Raw genomic sequence first — 13,876 nt, forward strand, 5'->3', positions numbered from 1 at the left:
TAGAAAATTACTACATATATATTTTCATCTTAGATTTCCCTCTCAAGTTCTACCCATACATGATTGCTAGGTTTCTTCACTTGGAAGGCATCTGAAATTGAATATACTCCAATTTTTTCTCTAACATTTTTGTTCCTATATTCCGTAATTGTATTAACGGTACACTATCTTTCCAATCACCTGTGATTAGAATTTATTTTGATTACTGCTTCACACTACTCTCTTCATATTCCCTCCAACTTAATATAATAAATTGCCATGTCTTATTGAGGGTATTTCCTCAGTCTCACCTTATCTCCTTTTCTTTCTTCTGTGGTCATCATTCTGCTTCATGTTCCCATTATCATTTATTGAGCTTACACCAAGCAACTTCTAGTGGGCTCTGCCATCTTTAGCTTTTTCCTGCTCCACTGCATCTGTCCCATATGTTTTCCTTTTTTGGAACTTGTTTCTGTCACTGCCTTTTTCCATGCCCAGCTTCAAGCTCCCTATTCAGTGCTCTGTGCTCAACACACAAAAAAACTTCCTAACTTTTCTATGTGGAAATAAATTTTTTCTTCCTTTGAATTCTCATAGCACTTAATCTGTACTTCTTCTATGGCACTATTAGTTTTTTGTTTAAACTACAATATAATTGTTTATGTACAGCCCCTTTCCCCTCAGTGGAGTTCTAAGTTTTCTGAAAGAGGTATTTATGCTTGGTTCTTTCATAAATTTACTGAGTCTCAGGTGCTAAGAAAATGTGGTTACTAGTGAGTGACTGAATTGATTTTTATATGAATTTTACATAAATATTTTATTTTATATAAATATATCTATTGAATAAAATTATATTTGTGGTAATATATTGATATTCACTTTAATGGTTAATTCTAAATCACTCTACTTTTCTTCTCTGTTTTCTTCAATACTCATCATTGTCTATTTTGCTACATTAGAATTAGTTTTCTTTGGTAGAAACCTCTGTAAATTCCAAATGAAATTAATTTTACAGGCATAGCTTGATGTTTTTGCAGTAGAATAAAACAATGTTCTACTCTATTCTAGTAAAACTTTAGTCCCTTGCTCACCACTGTTTTTTGATGATTGCTACTATGAATACCTGAAGTGTTGTCATTTCCTCTCTATTTATACAAGAAGAATATTTTTGATCTGTGACTATGGTCCCACTTAGTGCAATCTGCTCCAAATTGCTTTAATTTGTTTTAATGGCAACAAACACAAGGATAGAGCACTGAAGTATGATTTAATGTTGAGTTCCCAAAGCACAGAACAGTCACTCTGTGAATTCCTACTGATTAAAAAGGGGATCCATTCCCAAATCAGGAATATGATGGACATGAAAGTAGCATTCCAATATTTTCAAGTGTTAAGAGAAAAGGAATTTGAGTGTCAAGGAATGAAGGAATTCAAGAACAGCTGTATCAAATGAAAAACGAAGCCTTCTCTCTGCAGGAAAGACTGGCAGGTCAGAAATTGTTCACAGGTGATGCCAGTGAGCAACACTGGCCTTGGATCACATAACAGATACAGTTTCAGTGCCCACACAAAGTGAAATAAGAGTAGGTGGATTGCCTATCTTCTTAGAGAAAGCACAGAGTTGATGGAATTAGTTTATAAACATGTAACCAGAAAAATGCCATGTGTAAAAAAAGAAACGGTTTTTTTAATGTGAGTGTTAATGAAATAATATCATGAAGAATTTTAAAATGTATATGCCCAATATTATTAATGTGACTTAATTTTAAACTGTTCTTGGCTAAACTACCTTAAAAAGTCCCTAAAATATTTTTCTTAAAATGGCCTGACACTTATGATAAGCACTCGTTTTGCCACCAATTATGTTTTGTTGCTTTTCAAATCCATTGAAATACATTATTTTGGTTTATTTTACTTGTAACACAATTTAAATATTTGCTTTTAGAAAAAAAGTCAAAAATGATTAAAGTTACCCAAAAGACTTTTTTAATAGACATGTTATTACAGAACAACTGTTTAATGACAAGCATAAATGAATTTGACTTACGCAAATTTAATTGTCTTAAAACACATGTGAATAAAATACCTGGAAATTATTTGAAGATACTTAATCCACTGAAAACACAGCTGTATTCACTCTGTTAAGCCCTAAGAATCTTAGACATTCCTAAGTTACTAAATTATTGTTAAATATTAAAGACACTGGTGTGTAGTGTTTGATTTATTTTCGGTCTTCAAAAGAGGTTTACTTTTAAGAAGAGGTTAGAACCAGTTGCTGTCTGTGAACTGATAATTCACCTGTCATGATTATGTCAACTGGTTTTGTTTGAAGGGGAACTGAGCATAGGTTGAAAATAGGTGGAAAAAATCGTATTAGAACAACTTTTGTGTTGACTAGTTTCAGTTTATCTTAAAATAAATTTCCAAGAACTAAGAACAGCATCAGAAATATGTAACCAGCTTTGTGATTACTTCTAATGCTTTATCTCACATAGAAATGGTATCTGATTTTTCATGGTTTTCCATGAAAGCCTTCTGAGCCTTTCCAGAGTGTTGTCTCCAAAAACTCCAGAAATTGTGGAAGGGATAGAATCACATAAATAGACTAAACTGTGACAGGGAAATACTTTTGAGCAAGAACAAATGGTAGATTGTACTTTTATAAATTTTACAACACACACATTAAAAGAAAGGTTGCTTACTTAAAATACTTTTATATTGTTAATGTTGCTCATAAAAGCTAACTTTCTCTCACTTTGTGAAACTCGGTTTCTGATTATACAACGTCTTCTTTCTACTGGCTCTTCATGTTCTATTTTAACAGAGTGTGTAAAAGAATTTAAGGGCATGATTCTTTTGCAGCTTCACAGTTTGGTTTCAATTTGATTATTGCTTAGAAATAAAATGACTATTGAAATAGAAGTGTTGGGAAATGTGTCACAAGAATCAAGGCAGAGAATAGAAAATTCTGAAAGTAGGTACCACATATTCTGTCAATAACCTGTCCTCAGCCAGGATTGTGTGAAATTTTCTCTTTTCATAGTCTTAAGCATTCTTGGTGGAGATACCACTTTGGATGATTTGGTATTTCTGAGTTTGATGTTTTTCTGTCATCAATAAAGGGGAAAGAAGGTTTTGTAACAGAATATGAAAGAGAAGTTCAGTGACATTTAACTCAACTTGAATTGTTCTTAATTTTTAAAGAGTTACGTAATATTTAATACATCCAAAAGAATATGTTTAACTTTCATGTGGAGTATAAAACAAAATAAAATGAATACTCTCAAACCCATAAGTTAAACTGAAGTCTAAAATATCACCCTTTGCTTTGCAATACCTTAATGTCTTTCTTTGATCATGTCCCCTATTCCCCATTCCCAGAGATTACCAAGATCATGGATTTTGTGTTTATTATTAGCCCTGTCATTTAAGAAATATGTTTACTACATAGGCATGTGTTCATAGTAGAATATTATTTAATTTTACTTGTTTATGAATTTTATATAAAGTGTTATAGGTGTAGATGAATTATCAGTCAAATTTTATTTCTAGGATTAATGAAATTTTATATAGTTATGAGTAATTCATATTTACTGCTCTGTAATACTTCACAGCTAATATGTCACAATTTATTTATTTGTACCTGTCAGGATTCTGACAGGCAAACAGAAGCCACTCTATATTTAACAGTTATAACCCACAATTCAAGACTAATATAACTGTGGGAAGCGATGAGGGAAGGGTCTTCGGGAAAGTTCCACCAACAGGCCGTAAAGATTGGAGCCTAAAGCCTCAGAACACAGGGGTGAAACCAGAGCTCCAGGATATTCTGTGAAGCCTGTCATGATCACAGAGTGGAAGTTTGGGGAAATATTTGCAAAACTTGCCAAGACCAAGAACTGGGAATTTATGGACAGGTCTGTGTGGCTGCCGCATCCATGGAGTGAACACTCACGTAGAAGTCAGCAGAGCACCACGTCTGATCTCTATGACTTGCCGAGAATAATGGACTCCAATTCATGTCCACCTTCCAAATCTGATGCAACTTCTTGATATTGACAAACCCACCACAGAAGTAAACCTCCATGGAAAGGGATCTGAAAAGTTGTTTTGAGACATAAAAATGCTGGTTATGGTGTGGAGCTGACAACAACTATTCTTGAATTGATCATCGTTTTTCCCCATTATTTTTACTCTTGAAAGGATTGAGACTGAATACTCTTGTACATGTGCCAAGATTTCTCTGGATTTTATATCTAGGAATGAGATTGCTGAGGCATAAAGTAAATGGATTTACAGATTGACAAGACACTGCCACTATGGTTGTATCCATTTACACTCCCACAGGCGTGTATATAAGTACATGTTTCTCCACACTCTGGCCAATGCTTGATGTCTAACCTCTTTATTGTCATAGACCTCTTATATAGTGTGTGTAAAATTGTATGTCATCATGGTCTTAAATTTGATTCGTTTAAATTATAATGCGATTGAATTTCTCATAAGATTTTTCCATTCCCATTCCTCCTTCAATGACATATTTATGACTTTATCCTTTATCTATTAAAGTATTTTTCTTTTCCTTAGTTCTATGTTTGTTTTTATAAACTACTGCTTTAACGGTAACATGTAATGTCAACCATCTTCAGCTTTATGATTTATATTTTCATCTACTTTGTGGTGTATTTTCACAAGCAGATATTCTTAATTTTAATCAAACTTTTATTTTACAGTTATTGTATTTTTGTTATTTTAAAAATATTAGAAAATGTTCTTCTATAAGTTCTAAAGTTTTACATTTCACATCTAAGTCTATAAACCTTCTAGAATTTAGTTTTTCTGTTATGATGTAGGAATTAATTTTATTTCTCTTACTATGGATAGCCTATTATGCTGTATATTAGGTAGTTCCTTCTTTCCTTAGTATTTTAGTTTCCTATTGCTTCTGTAACAGTCACCACAAACTTAAACTTCATGGCTTAAAACAAATCAAATTCATTATTTTACGGTTGTGGAGGTCAGAAGTCTGAAATGATTTCTTTGAAGCTAAAATCCAGGTGTCTGCAAGGTTGCATTCCTTCAAGAGGCTCTAGGGGAGAATCTGCTCCCTGACATTTCCACCTAATAGAAGCTGCCTTCATGCTTTGGCTCATGGTCTCCTTCCATCTTCAAAGCCAGCAATCTCATCACACGAGCCTGTGCTATTGCCATCACATCTCCTTCTCTGACCCTGCTGCCTCTCTCTTTCTTTTAAAAAGACATTGGGCACAGCTGGTTAATCCAGGATAATCCCCCATCTCAAGATCTCTAATTTAATCACACCCATGTAGTATCTTATGTAGAATAACATATTTACAGATTCTTGGTATTAGGACATGGACATCTTTAGGGGACCATTGTTCACTCAAAGATCTGTAACACTACCTCTGTAAAATGTCATTCTAACATACACAGGAGTCTGTTAATGGATTCTGGATTCCATTGCTCTATTTGTCTATCTGTGCCCCAGGACTGGATGCTTCATACTATCATAATTAACACAGCTTTATGATGAATCTTGATATGTGAAAGGAATAACTCTTGACTTGTTCTTTTGCTTCTGAATGGTTTTGACTGTTCTTGTGCTTTCACTTTTTCAAACAAATTTTAGAACCAATTAATAAGTTGATCCAAACCCTATAGTGATTGTAATTAGAATTGCAGATGAAATTTAGAAGACTAGAAATCTATATGCCATTGAGAGTTCCTATTTATGAACACAATATCTGTCAACAAAATGTGTTTTATACATGTTCTGTAAAGGTTTGAACATCTGTGGCTAAATTTATTTCTAGAAAATCTAGTTTTTAAAATTCCTGTTATAAATGGTATCTCCTTTTTTAAAAAAACATTTTCTAATTATGTGCTGCTGGCATACAAAAATACAATTAACCTTTTCTGTATAACAGCACTTTGCTAAGCTCTCTTACTAGTTCTAATACTTTTATGAAAATACTTTGTTTTCTATGTATATAATTATATAAATGGCATATTTTTTTAACTTTCTGATATTTATAATACTAGTCTTAGTAGATGGTTTGAGTCATTGGTGCTGAATAAAGTGTTAAGAATGCACATCTTTACCTTGTTTATGATTTTTTAAATCAGTAAGTCTACTATTCCTATGAATTTTGAGTAGAAGCCTTCTATTTACTGATGATGTTTCCTTTATTTTTCAGATGATGTGAGTTTTTATAATGATTAAGTTTAAATTCTATCAAATCATTTTTCCAAACAAATAAAATGCTGACCTTTTTCTCCATTAATTTGTTAATGAGTAAATTACAATTAAGAATTATAAATTTTAAAATACTTGTATAACAATGATAAATATGACTCAATCATGATGTATTTTGTACATACAACAGGCCTTAGCTATGCTACTATTTTGCCAAGTGGGTTTTTTCATTTTATTTTTTCTTTTTTCTTTAATGAGTGGCTTTGGTCTGTATATTTCCTTTTCTGATTTGGTTTTGGTATGAAGGTTATATTCTCCTGTTGAGTTATTGGATATTTCTCCATTTTTTTCCTCTGGTGCATAGATTGGAATGATATATTTCCTATAAGTCTAAAGAGGTCCCTTTGTGCAACTAATGGGACTGGTATTTCTTTGTAGTACATTTCATTATGATTTTATGCTGATTTTATTTTTTAATACATTTTATTGTATATATTTAAGGTATACAACATGATGTTATGGGATACATATAGAGAGCAAAATGTTTACTGTAGTGAAGCAAACTGATATATCCATCATCTCACAGTTACCCTTTTTTTTTTTTTTTTTTTTTAGTTTTTTGGCAAGTGCAGCCAAAGTCTACTTATTTAGGATGAAATCCAAATACAGAACAATTTTATTACCTATAGTCTACATGGTGTACACCAGGGGTCCCCAATCCCTGGGGTGCAGACGTGTACTGGTCTGTGACCTGTTAAGAACCAGGCCGCATAGCAGGAGGTGAGCAGCTAGCAAGCCAGCATTAACGCCTGAGTTCTACCTCCTGTCAGATCAACCCTGGCATTAGATTCTCACAGAAGTGGAACCCTATTGTGAACTGTGCATGCAAGGGATCTAGCCTGTGTGTTCCTTATGAGAATCTAATGCCAGATGATCTGAGGTGGACAGTTCTATTTCAAAACACTCCCACCCTCCTCCACCCCCACCAGTGGAAAAATTGTCTTCCATGTAACTGGTCCCTGGTCTTTTGACTTTTTTGAAACAGCCATCCTGATAAGTGTGAAGTGGTATCTCATAGTGGTTTTGATTTGCATTTTCTTGATTAATGATGTTGAGCATCTTTTCATATACCTGTTGTTTATTTTTATGATTTCTTTTATTAAGTGTCTATTTAGATCTTTTGCCCATTTTTAAATCTGTTTTTCTGCCATTGAATTTTATTAATTCATTATAAATTTTGAATAATAACCCCTTAGTAGATGTGTGCTTTGCAGATATATTTTTTCCCAATCCCAGGGGCTGTTGTTTCAGTTTGGTGATTGTTTCCTTTACTGTGAAGGGGCTTTTTAGTTTAATGTAGTCCCGTTTATTTGTTTTTGCTTTTGTGGCTTAACCTTTTGGTATGACATCCAAAAATTCTTTACCAAGGCCAACCTTCAGAGGTTTTGAACCTATGTTTTCTCAGAAATAAATCTAAACATATACAGTAGACTGATTTTTTTTACAAGGGCACCAATAGAACACAATGAGGAAAGGACCATCTTTGCAATAAATTGTGCTAAAAAAAAAAAAAAAAAAAAAACAAGCTGGATTTCTATATGCAAAAGAATGAAATTGGACCTTTATCATATATCATATGCAAAAATTAACCCAAAATGGATGAGACCTAAATGTAATAACAGAAACTATGATGCTATTTCAAAAATATTTTTACATGAGTTTTTATTCTTTCATTTTGTTTTTCACATTCTCAATTGAAATGCTATTTGCATATAATGAAATAATAGTTCCTAAGAGTGCAGCCTGATAAATTTTAATAAAAGTATACCTCTACCTCCAACAAATATAGAGCAATTCTGTCACCCCAGATGTTTCCTTCATGCCATTTTCCAGCCAGTTGAACACCAGGCTGTGTTCCCAGCATACAACCAGTTTTATAACTCTAACACCATATATTATTTTTGCTGCTAGAATTTTGTAATAGTGGAATCTAACATGATGTATTCTTTTATATCTGGCTTCTCAAATGTCTGTTAGATACATCCAGGTTGTTGTGTCCATCAGTGGCTAGTTCCTTTCTGTTTATGTATAAACTCGTTTGTCCGTTCTTCTAGGATGAGCACTTGTTTACATTTGGCTTAATGGTGATTGTGAATAAAATGTCATGAGCATTCACGTACAAGTTGTTTTTATGAACATATGTTTTTAATTCCCTTGGATAAATACTTAGCAGTTGAATTACTGGATCATAGTGGAACTGTATGTTTAATTTTATAAATAACTGCCAAATCTTAAAATGATACTACTGTATCATTTTAAACTGCCAACAGCAATTGCACTAGTAATTCCACATCTTCTTCAGCATATACCATGAGTTTGCTTTTAGTTTTAGCCATTCTGAGGTATGTGTATATGTGTGTGTGTGATTTACCATTGATTTGATGGAATTCTTTATAGATTATAGGTATTAGTCATTTTTCAGAAGTAAGGAGTGTTTTCTCTCAGTCTGTGGCTTATCTATTCAATTTTTAAATGAGTGTTTGCATCAGAAGGAATTTTTTTTTCTCACTTTTTTTTTTTTTTTTTTTTTTTTTTTTTTTACTTTAAGTTCTGGGATACATGTGCAGAATCTGCAGGTTTGTTACATAGGTGTATGTATACACATGCCATGGTGGTTTGCTGCACCCCTCAACCCATCAACTCCATTAGGCATTTCTCCTAATGATATTCCTCCCCTTACCCCCACAGGCCCTGGTATGTGATGGTCCCCTCCCTGTTCCATGTGTTCTCATTGTTCAGCTCCCACTTATGAGTGAGAGCATGCAGTGTTTGGTTTTCTGTTCCTATGTTAGTTTGCTGAGAATGATGGTTTCCAGCTTCAACCATGTCCCTGCAAAGGACATGAACTCATCCTTTTTTATGGCTGTATAGCATTCCATGGTATATATGTGCTGCCATATTTTCTTTATCCAGTCTCTCATTGATGGGCATTTGGGTTGGTTCCAAGTCTTTTCTATTGTAAATAGTGCTTCAGTAAACATATGTGTGCATGTGTCTTTATAGTAGAATGCTTTGTAGTCTTTTGGGTGTATACCCAGTAATGGGATTGCTGGGTCAAGTGGTATATCTGGTTCTAGATCCTTGCGGAATCACCACACTGTCTTCCACAATGGTTGAGCTAATTCACACTCCCACCAACAGTGTAAAAGCTTTCCTATTTCTTCACAGTCTCACCAACATCTGTTGTTTCCTGACTTTTTAATAATTGCCATTCTAACTGGCATAAGATGGTACTATCATCAGAGTGAACAGGCAACCTACAGAACGAGAGAACATTTTTGCAATCTACCTATCTGACAAGGTTCTAATATCCAGAATCTACAACGGATATAAAAGACCAATTTACAAGAAAAAAGAAATATCATCAAAAAATGGGTGAAGTATATGAGCAGACACTTCTCAAAAAATGACATTTATGCAACCAACAAACATATGAAAAAAAGCTCATCATCACTGGTCATTAGGGATTTTTTGTTTTAGTGTTCTTTGCTTCCTCATTAAGTAATCTCTTCCTAGCCTAGGTTCACAAAGGTTTTTCTAATGCTTTCTTCTTATAATCTTTATAATTTTAGTTGTCACATATAGTTCTATGATCGAACTCAAAATAAGGTTTGCCTAAGTGTGAAAGTGGTCATGAAAGGTTGTTTTTTGTTTCCTTTTTTGTTTTGTTTTGTTCTTTTTCATACAGATATTCAACTGTTTCAGTACCATTTGTTGAAAACACTTTATTTCTCAAATTTGGTTGCTTTGGCACTTTTGATGAAAATAAATCAACCACCTATGTATAGTCTTTTTGGGCATTATACTATCCCATATCTATTTACCTATGCATACAACAATCCATACTCCAGTACAAAATTGAATAAATGTGGTAAGAGCAGACATCTGTCTTTTTATCCTGGACTTGGGAAAAAAAACCTGAGTGTTATATCATTAACTGTGGTGTATTTCTTACTGAGGGATTATGGCGAAAGAAAGAAAGGAAGAAAGGGAAGAAGAAAGAAAGGAAGGAAGGAAGGAAGGAAGGAAGGAAGGAAGGAAGGAAGGAAGGAGGGAGGGAGGGAGGGAGGGAGGGAGGGAGGGAGTTAGGGAGGAGGAAGGAAGGAAGGAGAGAAAGAAAAGAAGGAAAAAAGGAAAGAGAGAGAGAAAGAAAGAAAGAAAAGAAAAGAAAAGAATAGAAAAGAAAAGAATAGAATAGAAAAGAAAAGAAAAGAAAAGAAAAGAAAAGAAAAGAAAAGAAAAGAAAAGAAAAGAAAAGAAAAGAAAAGAAAAGAAAGGAGGGAGGGAGGGGAAAATCTCTGATATAGAAAGCAATTTTACTTAGTCATGCTTATCATTGTTCTTTGTGTTCCCAAGACAGTTTTTGGTGCATTCTATGTTCTTTGTATTTTTTAATTTATTCAACGAATTATGGCACAAATTATTACCTTGGTCATTCAGTTTGGTAGTGTTCCTTTAGTAGCTAACATAAATGCTTTCATAACTGCTCTTAGTTCACTTGCTCTTATTCATGTTTCAAGATGATTAAGCAAATTGTGTGGAACCCCAGAATTTTTCATTTAAACAAAGTGTTTTGTGTATATGCTTTATAAGTACTGTTTTTAAACTTTTATGTGCTCACATCCTTTATTTACTAATCCTAAAGCAACTGTTTAATAGAGGCAATGTAAGATTGAAGAATAATTGAGTCCCTTTATTCCTGATTATGAAAGTTGTAATAGAAAGTTGTGGACACCAGACAATGCCTAACAAACTTGAATACCAAATTTCATTTTAGATATCAATTTTAAAATATTGATTGCAAACTTTTACAATTTTGCAGGTTTATAGACTTATGTTAAAATCACCTCTTATTTCAATAATATAATTTGAGAGAAGAAGCCTTTAGAAATTCTGTAAACCAGCATGATTCTCCTTGATTTCTTTCCTTAATAAATGATTCATTTGATTATATATGTAAATGATATTTTCAACATACTTTTGACTTAGGCATTGTTTTAAGAAGAGATACAGCTTTTAAAATGAGTGTTAGATTAGATATCTGAAATAGTTTGCGGGGTGTGTGTGTGTGTGTGTGTGTGTGTGTGTGTGTGTGTTTATGGCATGACTCTCTTCTCAGTGGTAAAGTTTGAAAAACCTACAACCCATCAATTATTCTTGGTGCAAATAATCACTTTATTGTACCTTAAAACAGACATTCTATTGATTTTGTTTCCTAGTTCAATTTTGTGGGGAAATTGCTTGGACCAAGAGGAAATTCCTTGAAGAGGCTACAGGAAGAAACAGGTGCTAAAATGTCTATCCTGGGCAAAGGATCAATGAGAGATAAAGCTAAGGTACTGAACTTTGAATCTGATATTTAACACATTCAGGAGGTTATCTATAACGCTGATGGCCAAATTTACAAGCACGCCTGAACTGCTCTTTCACCATTTCCTGTGATTTCTGTCTCCTGGCATCACCCTGTGTCACTTTCTGCTATCTCTGCTGTCTTCCTAAAAATCAATTATTGGCCTCCCTTCTTTTTCTTTTCAGAGTGTATATTCTGGATTTTCATTTTCTTTAGTCCTTTGTATAGGTTGCCTATCAAATCTTTTCACTTTTTCTGTGTCCTCTGTAGGATGTTTCTATATGTCTGTGTTCATTTTCTTTAATTCCCTGGCTGGTTCTTTTTTCTTTCTTCAATCATATCACCTAATCACATCCATTGTATCATTCTCTTATTTTATCTCTCTGCTCTATTTCACTTTGGTCCTCTTATCTGAAGCAATTTCAAATACTTATCTGCAAATCTAAAAGAATCCTGCTTATTTCTTGAAATGTTTCAATGATATTAAACAACTCACCTGACCTGCAAATGAACAATAAGCTAAGAGATATACGAATTTGATGTTTGAAATAATTTATTTCACATCTGAACTACATTATTTCTTATTTTATAAAGTGTTAGCAATTTTCTCAGTGTTAGAATTCAGCGTTTGGGAGAAATGACAATTTGTAGAGATTTATTCCAAAAGGATCTTTGAGAATTCACTGGGAAAGGCTGGATGTGTTTGGTAATATCATTTGACCAGGCCACACTCTTATGACTTGGTAATGTTATTATGGAGAATGAAATGTTCAAATATTTATTTTTGACTGTAAGAATCCTTAGAAAATTGCTCAGGAGTCCTGTATCTGTGTTAATGAGACATATTAAATGAGGAAATTTATAGGGTGAAATGTCACTGAACTGGTGAATATAGCATACATAAAGTATCTTTACTGTAATAAGTCTACATTAGGAGTTTGGGCAAAACTCTCTATTTGAGCGCTTTCTCAGAATGGTTCAATAGTCAACTGTAGAAAGGCATGGAAGGAATGATTTTTACTAGCCCTTTCTTTGGGATAACTTTTGATTACTCTATACTGTGTACAATTTCAGCAACAACTACATTCTTGCCAACCCTTCTGCCTCTAGATTCTTTGACTACACTTAAAATAAATATTGTAAGTATTTAAGAGGTGAGCGCACCAGCATCTAGACATGAGATAAGCTTTTGTCTCTGCCACAAGTTTAGATTTTCTTTATATAGGAGGAGAAAATGACACATAATAATCTATGACTGTACTTTCATCTATTCTTTAATATTGTTTTTGTTATGAATTTCCCAAATACTTCATGCTCTTATATTATAAATTTCATATTGTGTGTTCTTGTAGTCTCGCACATTCTTTAAGATTTAAGTTTGTCATCATCTCCCCAGCATGGCTTCCCTGAAGTCCTAAGTCCTCTTTTATCACTTAACACATTTTACTGTATCTGTTTATCTCCAGGATGGAGAACTGTTCTAGTTAGCTTTGCACATGCAGAATCTCCATGTGATATTTCTGTATCTTTTAAAACAGATGGATGCCTATTTTCTATTCTCATATATTTGTACATTTTTTTCTGTTCATAAAGTTTTAAACTAGATTTCTTTTTCCCTATAAGCATGTTAGCTACCAGCAAAAGTATTGGAAAATCCAATAGGAAACAAATTTGCTTCTATTAAGATTCCATTAGGTTTAATTTACTCATGTTACCTGTTACTTACAATTCAATTTCTTAATACTCTTTGCATGATCCATCATGTTGGACTATGATTTGAGTGTTTTCACTTTTTACCAAATTAAATAAAATAAACATATTAAATAATAATAATATATTGCATTGCGAAATATTTTTTAGACTCTAGATAAGGCCTTTTTATCATTCTTTTTGTTGTTGTTGTTGTTCCACTTGCTTGCTTTTGAATGATAAGGTCTTAACTTTCTAAAGTATTGGACACCTAGCTGAAATAAAATCACAGACACGGATATGAAAAATTTACCTTAGTAAACACTTGATTAAAATAAAAAATAAATCCTTGGTAAATTATTGATTATGATGCTGTTATTTTGCCTCTTTGCATCAGGACATGAACAGGAAAGGAGATTTTACATACTTTTTTTCTAATTATTAAATCACATCAGATTGTGCAACAAAAGTGTGTATGTGTGCATACATGCAACCATACAAGCTGGTGTATATTCATGCTTTAATTGAACATATTTTGTGTAATTGAACATATTTTGTGTAATTCACAGTTCTAGTTTATA

At 33.1% G+C, this 13,876-nt stretch overlaps 1 protein-coding gene across 3 annotated transcripts in view; it reads left to right on the plus strand.

Annotated features, from left to right (window-relative positions):
* Window positions 1–13,876, plus strand: part of KHDRBS2 (KH RNA binding domain containing, signal transduction associated 2) — a 627,085-nt gene that overhangs the window by 250,309 nt on the left and 362,900 nt on the right. For all 3 annotated transcript variants that reach the window (XR_004056854.1, XM_030928982.1, XM_030928983.1), the window contains exon 3: window positions 11,476–11,592. Coding sequence is in view for 2 of the 3 variants with exons in the window: in XM_030928982.1 (XP_030784842.1) it covers window positions 11,476–11,592 (117 nt within the window). In the remaining variant the exon portion in view is untranslated. The remainder of the gene's footprint in view (window positions 1–11,475; window positions 11,593–13,876) is intronic.

The sequence above is a fragment of the Rhinopithecus roxellana genome, chromosome 4 (assembly GCF_007565055.1).
Source record: "Rhinopithecus roxellana isolate Shanxi Qingling chromosome 4, ASM756505v1, whole genome shotgun sequence".
Taxonomy (NCBI): Eukaryota; Metazoa; Chordata; class Mammalia; order Primates; family Cercopithecidae; genus Rhinopithecus; species Rhinopithecus roxellana.